Genomic DNA, 20,529 nt, shown 5'->3' with positions numbered 1-20,529 from the left:
ACAAAAAAGAAGAGAAAATTGAGAGAAAATAAGTCTTACATTTGAGAGGACTGGTCTATTTTCAGTAGACCATCACCCCCCCCCCCCCAAACAAAAAAAAAAACAAAAAAAAAAAAAAACTCAGTAACCTGTCAGAGAAATATATCCCATATGCAAACAAGTTCACTCCAAAGATTCTCCTATAACTAACAACTCTTCCTGTGTTCAAACAAGGGACTTAGCTGGAGTGGGGGCTTTTCTGACCCATCAATTTCAAGGGGAGGAAAAAAAGTAGAGAAACAGGAGCAGAAGAAGAGACATTAATACACTTCTCCACACTCAGGGTGTCCTGGACCTATTCACACTTGAAAATCAATCTTTTGACAACTTCACATTTGCAAACGTTGTCCATATTTTCCATTAGTCTGAAAATTACGAAGACATACAAACGCTGGATGATTTCCAAGAAAATTGACAAGCGCAAACCTAATACTTTTCCAGCCGGTACAAGGGACTGACTGTGTTCTTCTCAGTAAATAATGAAAAATGATTACACTGACTAGGACAACAGACTCTAGGAGACCTATAAAGTCAAGTTAACGTCAGAAATCCACTGGAATCACATAAATGTGCGCTCACAGCAAAACAATTCAGCGTCTTGGCACAGCAACTGATCGTCTCCAATGCAAAAGAGGTTGTGCACACACTGAATTTGGTGTTAACCGGCTCCTTTGGCACAATTGGAAATGGCTCTTTAACCTTTCTGAGCCGGGGACTTTGAACATTGCTTACAATGCTAGGGCAGTTCTCTGTGCAGATTTGGTACTCAAAGCAGACAGAGGGTTTAACAAACAAGTGCATGTTGCATGAAAAGAAATGATTTACATTTTAGACAAAACGACGAAGGCCAAGGGTAATAAAAACCCTGACTCTCTTTGAAAGAAGGTGCTAACAATGGTCTTACCCGCACATATTAATCATCTCTTAGCTAGGCCACTGGGTTTACTGATAACTTTTGAGAATGGGAAAAGACATAGGAATGGAAAAACAACAACAACAAAAAAGCCCATATTCTGCAAATCAATCACTACTGTAAATGATTACAAGGTGTAAACTGAGGAATAAAGTACGAGACTAGTGTTACAAGCGGAATTCTCACCTGATTCTTGCAACATTTTTTGACTTCCATTTTTATTTCAGAGTATCAAAGGGAAGTTACATTGATTTTGTTACAGAAAAGGGATTCTGGTAATGCTCAACAAGGAAAAAATTGTAAACATCATGCCACCTGTGCCACTTTTTTGGATTAGCTTTTCTGTAAGAGATGGCATTATTATAGTACTGCTTGGCCAAGACATGTAACAATTCTTGAACAGAATGTAAATTATCATATATACCACGCATACAAAGGGCATAGGTTTAACTGCAGATGTGAAATGGATCTGAGTAGCAAGTCTTGTGGTCCCAGACATTATTTTTAGGTGATGTATTGTCCCACAAGCTGAGAAGCTGAATGGAGCAGTTAATCAGGAGACAACGAGACAAGGTCCATGGAATGCCGTTGTTCTCGGCTGTCAGTAAGGATCGGCAAACACACACACTTACGCAAGCAAACACACACACACACAAACACACACATGTGCAACATATCACCAGGAGGACGTTGGATCATATACTAGTACGTAGGATGGCCCAGAGGCCGTTACTCATACATGCCCCACATTCCATATGTCATACAGATGATCGATGTTTGCCGCTTGCAACAAATAACTTTCCGAACATTTTCCATCTTTGCATGGGGGGGGGGGGTAGAATGGTATGATCACCTGAGATTGGTTGGCATACATGTAGCTAAAAGTGTCTCCTATACTGTCAGAGTCAATATGCCGTTCACAATGTGCTCAATATTCTTCAGAATATAAGTTTTCTCACAAACATCCTCATTTCCTGTGAAGGCATTGCACACTTTGCGTGGACTTTTGTGTAACATTGCAACATACTTTCGAGCCTACAATGTAAATGTAAAATCTAAGAATATCTTTGTAGCGTATCGCTGCAAATCATATCATATTGCAAACACTTAATTGCTACTTTTGTACATCACAATAATTGCTACATCCCTGAATCTACACAATATCTTAACAAAATGTACAGGATGCCACATTCCAGCAACAAAGTGGAAATCATACAAATGTAATACGTGTTTGAACGTGAAAGACACGATTATGCTATTAAAAGTGAATAGATGCATCTTATACAGACAATTTGATGGCACTGGGTTTCAAACTGCTCCAGGTATAGATTTGGAACAGCGGACACCATCATCAGCTGAGAGCAAAAACGGCCTTAACACCAAAGTATGTGGAGATATGCCTTTCTACCTCTAAAGCAGTCTCCGGCTGCAGATTGTTTGTGGAGAAGTTTCTATTTTTGTAATGTCACCAGGACTCCTCTCATTGAATGTGCACACAAACAGGTTAAGACTGTCACAGTAGCGTTGTAAGCAAACACAAGAAAGTGACCGGTCAATAAAACGGCAACTGTCCTCGAAAAAAAAAACCAAGAGATTTCTGAGCAGGAATCTTATTCATCACATATAACTCCATATAAATCCTGTCTGTCTGTCTGTCTCTATCTCTGTCTATATATCTGTCTGTCCCTTTCTATGTTATCATATATCTTTCTTAAACTGTAATATTCATACTTCTCTTTATACTGTGCCATCTACTCTAGTATTCACTTTCCATTTCTGTAACTCTTTCCTGTTCTGATTTGCTCTTTCTTCTCAGTATTTTTCTTTCTTCTCAATATTTTTCTTTCTTTCTGCATCGTTCTCTACCTACCACGATTCTTGAAAACTACATGTATGTTCTCCAGCCTGTTGATCAATCTCACTCTCTTTCTTGCACCATCTCTTCTATCTTCCCCGATTCTCTAAGACCTTGTTCTCTAAATTCATTCTCTCCAAGCCCCTCCTTCTAGCTCCATCTCTCTACTAAAGTTCTTTCCTCACCCCCTCGATCCTTCCCCCCCCCCCCCCCTTCTCTTTACTCTTGGACTGAAAAACCCACTCTCAACATAAGTGAAAACATGATGTGGAGGACATCACTACACACCTCTTCTTCTTCTCGAGAGGACTCGAGTAAAAAGGGGTGAGATGAACATGTAATGTGCTACTCGTCAGACAGGTCAGGTCCGTTGGTGACTGACCCCCTTTTTTCCACTCCGCCCCGCCCCCACCATGCTGTGGCATCCTTGAAATAGGCATCAGCTGAGAGCTCTTGGGGAGGTGGAAACCGGGTATTTACACAGTGTTTTCGTTTGGCAGCGGAAACCAAAGCAGCCATTTTAGCGAAGTGGGTCTATAGCACTTTGAGGGGGTAGACTGCGTACTTGTCGGTCTGATTTTTTTTTTCTCTCTCTCACTTTTTCAATCTCTTCTTGTTTAAAGGTTTGTCAAATTTTTGTGGTTGACAATATCCAATGTCTTGAAGATTCCCTAAATGAATTTGACCTGTTCAAAGTCTTGCATGTCTTCAATAAAGATAAAGGTTGACAGAGAAAAAGAGTATTCAAGGAAATCTTCTGTATGTGTCTATGGGTAGAGCTGATGCTCAAACACAAATATCAGGAGGGTGGCATAATATGTGCTGCAATACCTACAATCACAATGAAAACACAGCAAAACAAAGCAAAGCTAACATACTCTGCCAAGTCACTGGAGCATTTTAGATTCACAGTTTCACTCAACTCCCATGATGCCACAGTCATTTTTGTTCTGTGCATGGACAGTGTGGTCTGCTCTGATGAGGATTTAAGGGGTGAAAGAGAGAGTTGGACAATATATATATATTTGGGGAATATGATAACCAAAACTATTTGAAATTCAGAGAATAATGGAGTTGTGTGAAATGACATTTGCAGCAACAAAAACAAAATCATTGTCATCCCCAACCGATGAAAGTTTTTAGTATAAAAACAAAACAGTTCTGCAAACATGACAATAGGCAAATTATAAAGTAAAAGACTCAAAAAAGAGTATGCGCCCACATCATCAGACGAGTTATCTAATGTCCTGAAGTTATCTCTAAGACGAATTTAACATTCATCAGCTCAGATTTTGAGACACACACACACACAAAAAAAAAGGTTATCATCTTTTGTTTACATGAACATGAGTGATTTAGGCAGATCAAGTTGGATCATGGCATCTGTCCGTTTTGAGCGTATTTCAAACTCGCGGTGGCAGTTCTCCTGCTTCGGGGATAATCATGCGACCTTCAACTTTCTAGATTCGTTTTTTCTCTTTAGTCTACCGTTTTTTGTTTTGTTTTTTGTTTTTTGTTTCCTTCGTTCTCAGAACACCTAGGCAGAGAAACTGGGGAATGTCTCAATGTAAAATCTTTACCCCTTGAGATAACCATTAACCTTCACTTCTCTATTAAAATGAATCTCTCGAACCACTGTCCTACTCATATATGCAGACCAATCGTCCTATATCTTTAAACCTGCTTCTCTTAAGATTCTGGTATCCCGTAAGAGTTTGCACTGCAAATGACCCTCAAGATTTGCGTAGGTGGTGGTTTACATCATGATGGATGTAGATTGATCAAACTAGATCAACTGGTCCCAGTTTCTCAGCTCTGCTTCGATGATACCTGACTCCTGTCTCATACCCTCCTCCTCATGTATACTACCATCATTGCACTGGACAAAGTTTTCTCTTCCAAAATTACATCCTGGCTTCATCCCGGAGCAAAACACTAGAAGCCGAGGGCAGAACACGTAGATGATATACACTTGCTGTACACTTTTTCCGCAAACAAAGTGTTTGTCTAAGAGATTGCACAGAGCAAAGAGCTCCGTGTATTTTGGGCATTAGCACTTCTTTCTTTCCACCACTGTGGTATGTCTGTAAATGTCTTGTCTATAGAGGGCTTCCGTGTCTATCTCTGTTTGTCCATAGTACACTGACAAGTCCTTCTCTCTAGTTTTCCTGAGTCTTCTTTCTTTCTTTTTTCAGTCTCTATTTTTCTCCCTCTTTGTTGTATTTCTCATGACTACTATGGGTCTTTAATTTCCAAGCTGTTAAGTCCACAGGCGTGCGATTTTAGAGGTAGGGTAGTAAGGACCAGGAACCAATAAAAGAGGTTGCTATGAAAGGCGTGGGGCCTAAATGAGTTCAGACGGTAATAAAGCTGGAAGCTAATAGATCATTGTAATCTTACTTCTTGCCTAATTTACACACAATTTCTCACTCGCCATCTCTATTCCTCTCTCCTTCCCTCACTCTCCCTCCCCCCCCCCTTTAATTGACAGACTGCCATCTTTATACATCCCTTTTCATTTTTCTCTCTTCTTGCATGTACACAACATCCCACTTCAGCTGTAATCATTACACAAAGAGAAGCGGTACAATGCAGTTATTAACCTAACAATACCACGGTATCATCTGTATTACAGTTTATGAACAAACATCCCCCCCCCTCCTCAAAACCATCAAGCACGATCAGCAACCTCTCTCATCCAGATTGTGTACCCGCTACAATCGATGTATCTCGCGCGGATACATTTTCATGACATTTACAGAGCCCTCTCCCCAGCAAGTCACAACACGCAACATTTTAGAGACAGACTCGGTTCGGATCCGTCTCTTTTTTTTTTATGGGACTTCTCCCAAATAAATCACGCAAAATCTGTACATAACTTTTCATTTCCTTGTCAACAAGCATGTATCATTTATTCCATCTTTTCATGATTTATTAATTTTCCTCTATCTCTCTCCTCCACTCCTCTCTCTCATTATCCGTCCCCTCTGTTTTTAAGAGATGCAAGGGTATCCCTCTCCTCCTGTCTCCAGCCATTTAAGTAATGATGAATGTTGCCTACGTGCCCGCGTGAGTGAAGGAATAATTGACGTAAAGTTTCACGCAAGGCACTCTTGTTTGGTCTTTATCACCCCCTAACAATAACACTCAGCAGAGTGGAGTTATCTCTTCTCCTATATAGCTACACTTCTTTCGTTTCACACAAATTGACTGGCAACCAGGAACGCTGTGGACGAGCATGAAAATGCATTGTTTCTTTAAAAACTGCTCGAAATCATCATCATTTCAAACCAGCTTTTCTCTGAGTGCACACTAAAAGATCAGTTCAATTTTGTCACCCGACAGAAATTCAATTTGATGATAGCTCAACCAACCGTTTAAAGTTAATAAATTATTTTCCATGGCTATTATCTAGTCCCTGCCCTTGATCCAATTTTGGCTCATTTCGGCTCATGGTTGGCACATGATTGATATTCAAAGAAATGCTTCGTACCTTTCAGAGAATAAAACCATGTGGCACTCATTATCACCCATGTTTAACCCATCCCATACAAGACTCTAAAATCCTCAATTAATGTATCTCTTTGATGCCTTAAGTTGATGGTGTTATTATGGAAAAAAAAAGTATGCCCTCTGACAACTTAAAGCTCATGAATCCATAACAAACTTATTATCAAAATGATTTAGACTGAACAAATGCTACAATATGACTTTAAATATCTGGACCATCAGGACTTCAAGGGTGAAAGCATTTATCTACACAGATGGAGACTTTGGTGAGTAGGTACTTAGGCATTCCAAAACAACTGTATGAAATAGCAGACAATAGGCTGAATTTGGTACCCCCAAAGAGACCACAATGCTTTTATCAGTATTTAGTCGCAGACTTGTTCAATATAGGCAGACTTTGGAGAAAATACAACAAAAACAGGTATTGTGGGTCTAGAATGTCAAGACTAGCCGTGTATTCCCTTGACTTTGTGAAGAGGGCAGGATTGTCACCTGCTTCTCACCCACCGGTGCCCCCTGCGCAGTAGTGAGCCATCTATCATCCACCGCCCCATCTCTCTCGTTTGTCTGCTGCCGGTGGTGGTGGAAAAACGGGGTTTGACACACATCCGCTGGTATATACATGACTTATTTATCTCTTGTGATACAGATTTGGGATCCATTGGGGGACATTATGCCCACATCAACACCAGCCTTGAAATATATAGAAATGTATTTATATATTCATATGCAAACATATACATAAAAAGACAAACATATGCATACACACAAACATATGTGATTCCCAGTAAATACTCCTTTCCAGTCTATTTGGCACGCCACTTTGGTGTTATTTTTATAGCAACATAATTCATGTCTTGTTTTGATATGATCCCTCTCCTATTTATGTCAAAATTTGTTTTCCATTAGGGAGCATGTGCTGTCTAAATCAAGCCTTGCTTAATTTCTGAGCCATTGAGAGTATTGCATGGTTCCAGCAACTTGACATTCAACCTTCAGACTCCCCGTCACAGAATAAACATTTCAACAAGCTTGTTTTGATATGAATCAATGCATTCTGTGTCTGAATCCTTCGTTTTCTTTTGAAATTCTAGCAGGTGTGTCCTACATTTTATGAGCAAAATTTACAGTTTACAAAGAAAGTGAGCCTCTAACAATAAAAATCCACCAAGGACAACTACTTACTGTGTTACAGCCACATATTAACTAAACTGTTTTGTAATTCTATATTTTTGACTACATTCATAATGATATATCTATCTCTGCTTTTTTTTTTTTAATACAGGTTCGTGCCACTGGAAAAACAAATCTTGTATTATACTACTCAAGTATTATCTATTACAGGTGAACGAATGACTGACATTTAGAGGGTAAGTAGTTCTTTACCTGTTAAGGACTGATTTTGCTACATCATGCATTCCCATAGACACCTGCCCGAGTATATTTGGGACTCGTCCTCAACGGGTTAAGATTTAATGAGAGCTTATCGACTGGACACTGCAAAAACAAGATCCTAAAGAGAGGGTGCTGTAACTAATGACATCATTAAACAGATTTTTTTTCACAGATTATTTTGTAGGAAAGAGAACCACTTTGCAAAAACTGCACCAAACTTTAACTTGTGGTAATATCTCTGAATGAAAACAAGAGGAACACCCAGTGATAATCGCGATTTGAATAACATTGGTCCAGCGCCCGAGGACTGGCTATTATATAACTCTGTGCCTATCAGCCTCACGTCATCACACACTAGTAAGCACAACAAAAAAGTCAATTCTCTGAATTTCTCCTCTTGTTTAGAGACAAAAACACATCCGCTCACCTAATGCCCCATCATTTGTTTCCCTCACTTCAACCCGAGTGCTTGCTTGGCAAACGATCCACACCATTCGGCCCCCCCCCCTCCAAACACTCCGTAAATACTCAATTAGTGGCAATTAGGAGACCTTGATAATGTCCGCTTAATTATTGCCCCTGGATACCCACACAATCCGTACTACAATATTCGACGAGCTTAGCTGGGCAGCACAAAAGAGTTCTTGGCATGTCTTTGGGACCAGCCAAAATAGTGGGCATCGTACGAGAACTTCTGGTACAGAAGCAAGCGAGCTGGTCACTTATTCCACAAGACTGGATTTCCTCTCATTATTTTTGTAGCATTACTTATTCTTGAAAAACAGAACAATGGCAACATTGATGTTGTGTCTTCTCCAGCAAATCTCAAACAGAAAAGCCCAAATGCAATGGAGATTCGTGTCCTAGAGAGTGGCCAAAATAGTTGCCCCTGGCTTTGGGGTTAATTCTTTTAGCAGTAAAATGGGAGAGAAGTCATATATATGTTTACAAAGGGAGAGAGAAGAAGAAAGAGAAGAAGATAACAAGGCAGGGACAAGGAGAGAGAGAAAGGGAGAGAGAGAGAGAGGGAGTGAGTAGGATGGGGGGTGAGATAATTGCCGCCTGATTACAATATACTACACGCTTTTCACAAAAGGAGGGTAATGATCCGAACTTGTGAATGGAGAACCTATGGGGGGGGGGGGGGGAGGGGAGGTAAAAACTGCAGGGAATATAATTTTGGGAAAATCTTTTGTGTGTGGGCATTGGAGTTACTGGAGTGTGTTTGCTAGGCAGTATTGTACTGTCTGCTTTAAGCCTTCATCAAGTCAGCTTTCTGAACTCGGTAGGACTTTTTGCATTGAGAATGACGTCAAAAGTGCACATGAGCATGTACACGAGGCAAAACCTCTTTTCGCAAAGCGTACAGCTTGAACTACCCTGCAAAAGCATAGGCCCAACTTCATATGAGAAGAACAGACAAGTGATATATCCCAAATACATGTGTCTCATGTTTGTTTTTCCTTCATAACTGTGAGTGACCTCAGTTTACAAATTATAGAAAAAAGGTCAAAGCAGCGCTTATTGGCATCGTAAATCAACTGATGATAAAATGGACATTTATAACAACTACAGAACATTATTTGTGTACATATACTGTACGCTCGAGCAAACTGTACCATGAGATGCGGTAAAATTGATCAAACTTGAGAAGACCTGGTCACCACAAACCTGACATTTGAATCGTCCGGCTGAAATGCTGCCCCTGAAGCCCAGGACCATCTGGAAGACGTACGACCGCGACATTTATGACCGCAGCATTTACGCCCTGACACCTACACTCCAATTGATTTCATAAGTGACTCTAATGACCCTCCGCATGACGGGACGTCTATTTGCTCTGGCTGGTTACAATCATAAATATCACAGTAACATACAGTCTACAGAGCATGAAAGAGGGTGAAGTATCTGACATCGTAAACAGTGGCAAGGTGTAAACATTTTACGATTACCACAGCTGCATGATGAGAACAAACTTCAATCGCTATATTTCCCATCACAAACTTCAAATTGTTCGACTTCTAAAGTATACTCAATCACACCGTCCAAGCACATGCATGAATACAATATACGTAACCATGATATGACCTCGCTTGGTTCGGACGCTCCAAGAGAATGTATATACTTGTACGTATGTGCATCATAAATGTCTGGACTGCGTAAATAATAGATATACTTTTACAACATACATTTGATGAGTAGATATCACCTTCTGCTTTAGCCTCTCAATACTCAGGCTATACTTTACCAGAGAATAAACAATGACATAATTTGACAGTTTATGTACCAGATGACCCCCACATTAATTTCTCTCATTTACTGCCTTCCACTCATAAACTTTGTTTCATTGCAGAAGATGCCATATCACTACAGACCCCAATCAAATTGGTTGGTGAACTCAATACGCTTCTTGCATTGTACCTCTACCGCCAGCTGCGATTATCTTGAATACCTCGTACAAAATACACTTTAAGCCATGTGCAAGAATGGAACAGCACCAAGACTTTGAATGTGATAAATACCCTTACTGTTCTCAACAGAACCAAACGATAATCTAACCATCGTCATAACAGACTACCATATGCAACAACACTGTGATATTTATGATAATATACCAACATTTGACATCTTATAAAGTTCTGATTTAATTACCACAAATGACAAACAAAGAAAATAACTTGACATTTCTGCCAAAACATCCTTTTCTCAGCACTCAAGTCCTTTTGGTATTCCTACGGTATACACAGTGCTACAGTGCTCTTTTCAAACAGTACAACAGTTTCAATGCAAATGGTCATAAATCCAATAAGACATTTCTTATCACTTTTTTTTTTTTTAAGGAAACAATTCCACACAGCAAAACACACAAGAGGCGTGTCTTCATCAGCCCGAAGTTTCAAGATAGCGCGCTATCTTGCGGTTACCAAACTAGTCCGATGTCAAAATAGCGCGCTATCTGTGTAGTGAAGACGCAGATAGCGCGCTATTTGATCGGAAGATTTCCCCAAAATCTTGGTCTAGTTCGTCAACTAGAGCGCTAATTCGTGAAATAGCGCGCTATCTTGGGTGCTTCCATCAGCCCGAAATTTTCTCGATCCCTCCACCCTTCTGGTTCGCCAGCTGGCAATGGAAAGCGCATGTACAAGCAGCTAGTGATTGTGTATAGTACATACACGCACGGTGTATTCAAGGATCACATGTGTGTACTATAGGCCTACTGTTGTTGTCATCTTTAAAACCAGGGAGGTTATTTCTCTCACCTCCCTATTAAAACTCAGTGCCTTGCATGCTAGCTGGTTTATTTTTTTGTTTTTTTTTGTTTGTTTGTTTGTTTTTGGTAAACTTCTTCTTCTGGTCCACTCCTATTCATACCTTAGCTGAAGATTCTTGCAGATTGTGTGCATTTTGGATTTGTTTAAACATTGCAATTCGTTAATTTCATATAAGATGCCTCACTGGACAGAAGAAAGAGTAGCGTTATTAATATCCCTTTGGGGAGAATTTGCTGTACTGCTCACCTCCCTGGTTGTAGAATCGTACATACGGTGATATAGGAGATTTTGAGCGGGGAAATCCACTTTCGAACCGCGAGCCAGGCAGAGTAATATTGCAAAGTGCGCATGCGTCAATTTTCGGACTAATTTCCCGAAGCAGGCTGTTCGAGCTGATGAAGACGCACATTCGCTGTATCGGGCTATTTTCTTAGACCGCAAAATGTCCCGCTAGTTTGAACTTCGGGCTGATGAAGACACGCCTTATGTGAGTGAGCCAGTGATTATGTTTATACTGAGAGCTAACTTCTGCATCAGCATGCATCTTTCAACATCAAATACGATAATTTCAAAAGGTTAATCACTTATTAGAGAGACTAGCAAAGAAGGAACAAAAGATTTATGCTTAGGCATGTACTTCTCAATTATGCCACCTGAGATGACATGTTGCATATAAGATCTGGTACCCCATTGTCATTTATACCTGAGCAATACTGCCTTTTGTTGAAATTTTTGCTTCATTTGTTTCTACAATCTTTCTACAATTTTTCTACAATTTTTCCACCTGCTTCAAATGCAGGTACTGAACTTTGTGTATACATTATATTTTTGTCTTTTTTTTTCAGGAAAATATCTGCCTTAATGACCACTAGTAGAAACAAGCCTGTATGTAAAACAACAATTAATCCTCGTAGTGTAAAAACGACAATTCGATAGTGGTTTGCATCATATTAATTGAACTCCTGATTGGGAAATTATCATCTCACTAAGATCCTGCTCCCCCTCTACCTCAACAACAACAACAAATAATAATGATAATATGATACTTCAAAACTTAATCAAACACCTAAGTCTATAGTTATGGTAGCTTTAAAAAGAAAAGAAAAGCACAGCAACCAGGGATTAAACAGGAATGAAAGAAAGGAGGATATTTTACAAGAGAAAGAAGCTGCATGGTGTTTGTTTGTTTGTTTCCTTTTCTTTTGTCTAAATCTGTGACTTTGAGGCAGAAGGGATAACTTGAAGATGTCTTGCTATCAGAAGTTTGGTGTAAATGTTATGGCAGTCATGTTTATTTATTCATGTCACACAGAGAAAAAGAAGGCACTAGAAAGATACTCAAAATGGTGTTGCCCATGATCGCCACGAAAAACGGATGGGAAACAGGGGTTACACAAACACACAGACACACCTACATATGTACACACTAAGGGTTACTTTCCACTGGCTGGGGTAATCCACACCCCTCTTTTGGTTTGCAGAAATCAAGACAATCTCATAAAACTTAACTGAACCAAAGCTTGCAAACAGAATTGCCATAGCCCTATAAAAGCAGCATAACAAATTGGTACGACATCCAACATGAGGTAAAAAAGAAACTGCGGAAATTACACATTTCTTGTTCATCATATTTTGCCTGAGAGAGTGTGTATGAGATGATTTAAAATTTATATGATACAGGAAACTTACACAACAGTGCCATAGCAATTTAACACTATCTATATTTACAGAATGCCATCCCCCACCCCTCCCCATGACAAGCTACACAAGGCACACAAAAACCAATGGAATTCTATAGTGCAAGCCACACATTAATTTGATGAGCTGTTCGAACAAAAACACAGAAAAAGCAAAATGATAAAAATCCCATGGAAACACGAAAATTTCTGGCTCCTGTGGCAGGGAGAGATTGGCCAAAAAAAAGGTAAAGTTTGAATGATATTTTACCACTAACCACTTATGACTAGTAAGTAGCTCAACTCTGATTGGTTGCTTTGTGGCTTGAATGAATTCTCATGAGCACGCTGGGTGTAGAAAACAAACAAACAAATTAAAAAAAAATAATGGTGTTTAAAGAAAATTCACACAAAGGATAAAGCAGGAGTCAGTGATATTAAAACACCTCCCAGCCAAAAAAATGGAAGAAGTCAACTGGCAAAGGAGTACAGCTTGATGAGAAGACAAACAATAGAAAGAGAAGAGTGTAGAGAGTAAGGAAGCTAGATAAAGGAAAATCACAACACTGAGCACTTCAAAAGGGGGAGGGGAGGGGGGTAAGTTTGGGGGTATGGGGCAGGTATCCACTCACCTTAACTGACTCTGCTGGCCCTCGCTGTATATAGACCAAGGGGGAAATAGAGAGAGAGGCATTAGATGGGGTGCGTCTCTAACCCTAGATCAATACATGTCTCATCTTGGAGAAAACGGAACAATGATAGGGCCAATTCCGAGATGCAAAACAACAGGGCACGGGCTTGTGGTTTTAACCCCAGGTGCTGGAGAGCGCATTGATTATCTCCCCTCACCGTATCACTGCTCGCTAGTCAAGCGAGTAAACGCGAGTGGTACGTCGAAGAATTGGAGCAGCGCAGTGTGAAATCGCACATCCTTATAGCGTCCACCCCCGACGACGACGGCATACCAAACTTTCAGTGGTGCTTGGACACATGTTAGTATTCTTTAGGATGCTACCGATTCAACTACTAAGCAGAACAAATACTGATGTTCAGTGATGCCTTGAATGGTGAAAAAACAAACAAACAAAACACCATAGGAATTCATTATACTGGTAGCAGGTACAGTAGTTAGCGAATCATATAAAGGGTCTACAAAAGACAATGTGTACAGCTTCAACGGTTTGTATCCTCCTACAAAAGCCTAGGCCTGTCGAAAAGAAACATCACAGAAAATTGGCTCATTCAGGTCCAATCCCGCAAACGTTTCTGAAGACAATATCCGAGACTCCCTACGATAATTTGCGAGGCACAATGGCATTCTTTCTAAAAACCGAGCCCCGATGTCGACCAGTTCTTCTCGCACAATGCATGCCGTGCTCGACTGCACTCCATTTAGCGCACTGACAAGAGCTGTGGCATGGGATCCTCATCCACCACTGCAAATAAAGTGAGGATGGTCTTTGGACTTTCAAGACACAATAAATCATGATTGATATTGTTAAAGCAAAGCAAGTCAATACTTGAAAAGAAGTACAGCTATGAAAGAACAAAACACTTTCAATTTTACATCTAGACTGATTAATGATAACAGGGACACAAGGCACTTGAATAACTTTGATGATACGTTACTAAGAAAATTCTTCATTATACATTTTATACAATACAGTGTGTAAAAAAAAAAATGAGATGAAATGCCACAGGGTACTGCGAGATTGCGGTAGCAAAAATGGCATTGAGAATTCATAAATCTTATCATGCAACAGAGTCATTTCAATCAGGGAAAACAATGAAGAAAAAAGTAGCAAGGGAAAATAGAGACGGGGGATGCACAGCAGTGAAGCCTATCAAATCAGACCCACGGGGAGGCATGTTTTGATGTCAAGTTTGGAATGAACATTTCTTATCTACATTTTTCACTGGGGAAGTGGTGGGGGGGGGGGGGGGATTCCGTACAGGAAGACATCTCTACCTGAAGTCGATATGCGCATATTTTCTTGACCCTAACATGGCAGATACGGGAAGAAATTCTTGCCCTGTATCGTTTGTCAACTTATGACATGCATTGTACATTAATGTTCCACAGATGGCAAATGAGGCAACATTGAGGTACAACATGGATGATGATGATGATGATAATGATGCAGTCCTTAACGTGCAAGTTGCTATGGGAACAGTCCCATACCGCGATATGATCCCCGTCCAAGGAAATGAGTGCATCATAACTGCTTGCTAAATTAGTGTGTGTTTGGGGGGGGGGGGTTGCAGAGATATAGAACCTTACATTCACACAGGCATTCACCAAGGTGCAGTGATTTACAATGCATGCATTTTAAACATTGAAGAAAAATTGGATGAATCATGCTCCACGCATCTTGCATTTTGTGTGCGTGTGTTTCATCATGCTCTTTTTAGCATCTTCCCTCATGTTCCCTCTCTTCATCTTTCTGGTGACCTAATAGTCTGACCTCACCACTTTTTCTCTTTGGCATAATTCACGGCAGAGAAAAACAAATGATCCCCAAACTGTAGGCGGGCACTTATACAGCCAGAGTAGGTAGACAAAAGCAAAAGAAAACAAGTGAAAAAAAAAATTAGTCTATGAAAATGTGTGAGAATTTGGATAGGTTGTACTGCATTTATATGCGTGGGACACAGGGGCGGTCGTCAGGCTAACTCCAAATTCCTGCGCATCCGGCCATTCCGTGATGCGACATTTTCCTACAGATGTCTTGTACAGGCTGCTTCCCAGAAATAAACATGCAAATGCCAACGTCAGGGGAGAAAATGGCCGGGGGGGGGGGGGGGGGGGGGGGGGCCTCAGCAACATATATACATAGCTGCCTCTGTATGTTTGACAGAGACTGTCGGTAGCTTTATGGGAAATGAGAAATGGGTCTTTTGCTAACAACATTTTTTTTTTTTTTAAAGGACAAAAGATAAAAAAGACAACCAACAACCCAGGCAGATTATAATTCTCAAATGAAGCTAGGAAGGCGGTTCCACATGTGTGAGAGAATAAAAAATCCCAGCACACATATAAGATCCTGTCAGTGACAATACAGATAAAATCAAACAAACCAACAACTGATTGCTTTTAAATATAAATCTACATAGATGCAGGAGCATTGCTATGATGACACCTCTGCTCCATGGCTCCACAAACCACTATCAAACCCACAGAGAGGCAGCGGGGAGAAAAAAAAAAGAATGGCTGCCGACTTGTTTAGTGAATTTGTGAGCTCCTCTTCCCAAAGCCCTCTTCTAGTCCCCCCTCTCCCCCTCCCTCCCTCCCTCCCTCCTCCAAGTAATATAGATGGGAGGATGATCTATAGCTTTGAAGGTCAGGGGAGAATTTCGTGAATCATACTCCAGGATTGGGAGCACATTCGGGCCGTGTGACACACAAATGACATACTAATGTGCACGATACAAAAGCGTGCATTTTGCCAAGGTTTGTTTATATATATATAGTGTACGTATGGCGCAAGATATAGCCACTGTAAGCCAAGCAAAGGGATAAAAAGGGGGTGTATAAACCTAGTACAGTCTGCTATTTATGAAAAATGAAAATTTGGATTTCACTTCTTCTACAAGCTACTATTAAAACGCAAACTGATCTTTTCTCATGCTTGCAATCCCATTCATTAATAAACCCAAGACATACAGAATGTCCATGTTGCCTGAATATATACAAATTTTGAAGCTTGCTACTGATATTAAACACAACACAAAGATTTTTTAGAACAAACATTCATACACAGGTACATATCATGTAAGAAAGTCAAACACATTGATCTTCTATGTTCTACAAATTTCCACATACTAACCATGACAGCTTCTTTTGAAATGATGATGCCCCATTATCTAATGTGTAGTTTTGCAATATTTTGTATTTGAATTTTGTCTTTTTTATTTTGCTTCATTGGTATTTGATCACTAGACTACAGCCAGTTGTGATGGGTAAATATACAGTGGATCTGGCAATAGTACAGAAAGACTAATTTACTGCCAGGCGAGAGTGCGTGTGAACCAGCAAAGAGCCTTGAAGCGATATTTTCATACCAGACATCGAGAGCAAAAAGAAAGACCACGCTACAAAGCCCATGGTAAGTTGAGCATACTAGAAAAATCCCTCAATGCGGATGGTGTCATTGATGCGTCCTCACACCTCATCCCAAAAATTGCCAGAGCTATAACCCGCCACTACTTCATCCTGAGCATTTTGACGCAGAAAAGATAGAGATAAAAATACACACACACATCAAAAACACACAAGTTACACCGAGCTATGATATACGTCTGCATCGAGACAGCCACAAACATCAGCTCCCACCAAGGAGCTTCAGAAGCTCCTTGCTCCCACCGACCCAAAGTTTGAACATTTGCAACAGACACAGACTGGAGACTTGGGGGATTCTCCTCATACCGGAAGAATTATCTTCACACTGAGTCGCATCCCCACACAGCCAGAAAAAAAAAAAAAAAAGGCATCGGCAAAACATGACATAGTGTACAGCAGAGGAATTTCACCGCCACAAAACAGCTTGAATCTTGCCACACTTGCACCCTGCATGACGACTTCGGATTCTTGTGCCACATGACTATTTATGTCACATGACTATCTGAGTCACATGACTATTTATGCCACATGACTATTTATGTCACATGACTATTTATGCCACATGACTACAGAGGGTACAAACCAATAAGGCAAGGATATCAACCGGACTGCTAACATAGGTCTGTGATATGAACGTTAATTTCATAAATTGTGTCTGCCTTTTTCAATATAAAGAAGCTGATTTGTTTGCTGTGTCTACAACACGATTAACACTATATGGGACTGTACATGTCAGAAGGCACTTGTCAATGACTGGTTGAAATAGTTTGGGTTAAGTTACGAAAGAGATAAAACTGGGTACATTATTTGTTTGGTAGCAGTGATCATGAGATGTCATCTTTCGTAAAATATGTCGTAACAAAGTGTTAATTTCTTTTTCTTTGTATTTATACATATTTATGCTCTTACTAAAATGATAAATGCTACTGCAGTTCAACAAAAATATATGAAACATCAGCCACGATGTCCACAAGGCAACCAAAGAATTCACATATTGGTCGTTTGCTACCGATGATGAGGTATAAGGCATATCATTTTCATCCTAGCAAGAAAGAGAGAGAAAGAAAGAGAGAGAGAGAGAGAGAATGATAAATGCCAAAAAAGAGGAGACAAATTATCACCAGTCCAAGAAGAGTGGTTTCTGGATGTGACAAGGGTGCTACATGTTGACATATCACAAGCAATTAAGATCAATGCTAGAGGGCAGAACAGAACCTCTGCAAAAAATTGAAAGGAAAACAACCTCAACTCCCAATTCCTATTATCCCATTCCATCACCCTCTTCCCTCACCCCCCCCCCCCCCAATCTCATCAATGCGCTCTGCTCTTGAAACGAGCCCCTCCCCTATCACATGCAGCTCTGGGATGAATGTTCTAACATAGCATGAGATGAAAAAGCACACGAGTCAGAGATACAGAAAGAGAGAGGGAGATGAGGAAATTCCTTCACAATCGTTGCCACGGCAACCTCAAGCTCGGAAGAGAGGAAAAACCGGAGGCTCTGTGTGTATCACGAGGGGCAAAGGTAGCCACAGTCAGCTAAGACTCGATGCTCTCTAAGCGCACCTGACACTGACTGCCCGTGCCCCCGAATCTCTGGGGAAGTGCTCGGTCGCTGGGGCATTTCATCACCTCCTTCCCCACCTTTCATCTCCTTCAACATCACTCCATACCTGGATACCTGAAACAATGGCATTCCTTTCATATATGTATATTCCTTTCACATATTCAAAGACAGAAAAAGAGAAGAGGGTACAAACAACAATAACAAAACACTAAATACTGGGGGGAGATCACATCAAATCTTTGCAGACAGAACATATTCGTATCGCTTAATGGGACCATTCATTTGTCAGCGAGACGGGACCATCGTTTATGCCACGTCTAAACAACTTCTGCCGCGGGATGACAAGGTGAAAGACAATAAGGAATGTTCCCGATTCGGTCCTCTTTTCTCTGTTTTTTTTTTTTTTTTTTCCTTTTGGCTCCACAGGTCTCCCGCGCCGAGGTACAATAATACAACTATAGGCTCCACCCACCCTAGTGATGTAAGATCGGCATGCTTACCGGCACGTAGACCAGCCAAAATTATGAATTTATGTTTTAAGTATAGGTAGAACGAGTTCTCCTGAGTTTTTTCCCTCCCTTTCCTCTTTTTTTGCCACACATTTTCTCTCCACTCCAATAGTTCTTCTCAGATGAGGGGAAAAAAAAATAAGTTGTCTCTTTCTGACGATGTCAAAAAGCTGTTTGATATTTCTGAATGATAAATACCACTGACAGCACCGCTCGCTGAGCCGCCGACAGTTCACATTTCAAATTTGACCTTGATTTTGACCTCGGCTGAACTTCATGGGGATACTGGCATCATCAGGCTAATTGGAAACCGAGTTGGAGGTCGAGCTTTATATGCATGGAGTGGAATCTAATTAACAAGACCAATGAAAGTGTTATTACCCTCTGCACCAAACCCCCACCCCTTCATCTCCTTCCTCGCCCCCCCCCCCCCAACCCTTCACCCCTGCCTCCAACTTCAAACATTTCCCTTTTGGGAAAACGTCAATGGCCTCTGCACTTTTGTTACGTGCTATCCTGTTTTTATACGGCACTTGAGGTACAAATGACATCCATAAAATCACCCAGATTGTATCATATTCACAAGAAGCGATTATAATGTTGTGTATAGTCCATAATTTGACATGATTAATTACACTGTCTAAAGTGAACTGATGCATAGTATGTACGTCAAGCTGGGACAACCAGTGCAGAACTAATGAAGATTCACTCTTTTCTTTCTCAATCAGGCCAAATGAGTATCATTTTCTATAATCTTTCTTGAGTTATATATTCAATAAAAAGAGATCATATTACAGATTATTTCAAGTCTACAAGCCTATATAAAATCAACAAGCAGTGTATCATGTCTATGTGTCCGTATTTCACAAAGAATTTAATGCAAAACCCAAATCATCAATCTTTTTCTTTTGTTCAGCATTTCATTCTCCCCCCCCCCCTTTTTTTTTCTGTATGAATAGACACTGTGCTATTCATCACACATTTGAAGGCACACTACCTATTACATCATATTCATATGCACGGGAAATACGTCCCATTGCTGTAACTAAACACACTTGCAGTCTCTCACAAGACTTGATTGTCTATCTCCCTGACTAAACTATGTCTTGTGCATGAATGGACCTTTAAATATATTCTATGCTCATGCTTCTGTTTTCACTCAGGAAATGAAACAGTGGGGCGAAGGTCGGTGCTTTTGATTTCAAATTACTATGTCATCTTTTCCTTTATAGTGAACCCACTTATACAACATTACGCTTTTTTTGACAAAATTGAGATGGAGAGAACTGTGAGCGAATGACAGAGATGATGACGGCAAAGAGATAGACTGATAGTAAGAGACAGAAATGAGTGGAATCAATGAAAGAAATGTGGGAAAGAGACAGAAGGTTTTAAGAGTCAGATGTGAACGGGTCTTGACACCGATGCTATACATGCACCCCATGGGAGGCACCGACTCGAGGATCCCACCGCTGACGGCTGACGTATGCCCCAGAAGATCATGGCTAAATCCGCACCGTCTTTCATCACAAACAATGCCCGAAACATGACTTCAAGGCATTGATGGTTGGGGGGGGGGGGGCGGAGTTTGAGAGCGGAGGATGCCTGGAGCAAATTGGGGACAAGGGTATTCTCCCTCTCTCTCTCCCTCCCTCTCTTTAAACTCCCATTGT

The 20,529-nt window shown here is 40.5% G+C and overlaps 1 protein-coding gene across 2 annotated transcripts in view; it reads right to left on the bottom strand.

Annotated features, from left to right (window-relative positions):
- LOC140239905 (RNA-binding protein 38-like) overlaps window positions 1-20,529 on the bottom strand; it is a 171,231-nt gene that overhangs the window by 52,644 nt on the left and 98,058 nt on the right. The window contains exon 4 of one of the 2 annotated variants that reach the window (XM_072319720.1): window positions 13,293-13,316. The exons of the other annotated variant lie outside the window; for it this stretch is intronic. Coding sequence (XP_072175821.1) covers window positions 13,293-13,316 — 24 coding nt within the window. The remainder of the gene's footprint in view (window positions 1-13,292; window positions 13,317-20,529) is intronic. 2 annotated transcript variants of the gene reach the window in all.

This window comes from Diadema setosum, chromosome 16 (assembly GCF_964275005.1).
Source record: "Diadema setosum chromosome 16, eeDiaSeto1, whole genome shotgun sequence".
Lineage (NCBI taxonomy): Eukaryota > Metazoa > Echinodermata > Echinoidea > Diadematoida > Diadematidae > Diadema > Diadema setosum.
This window is presented reverse-complemented; position numbering and strand designations above follow the sequence as displayed.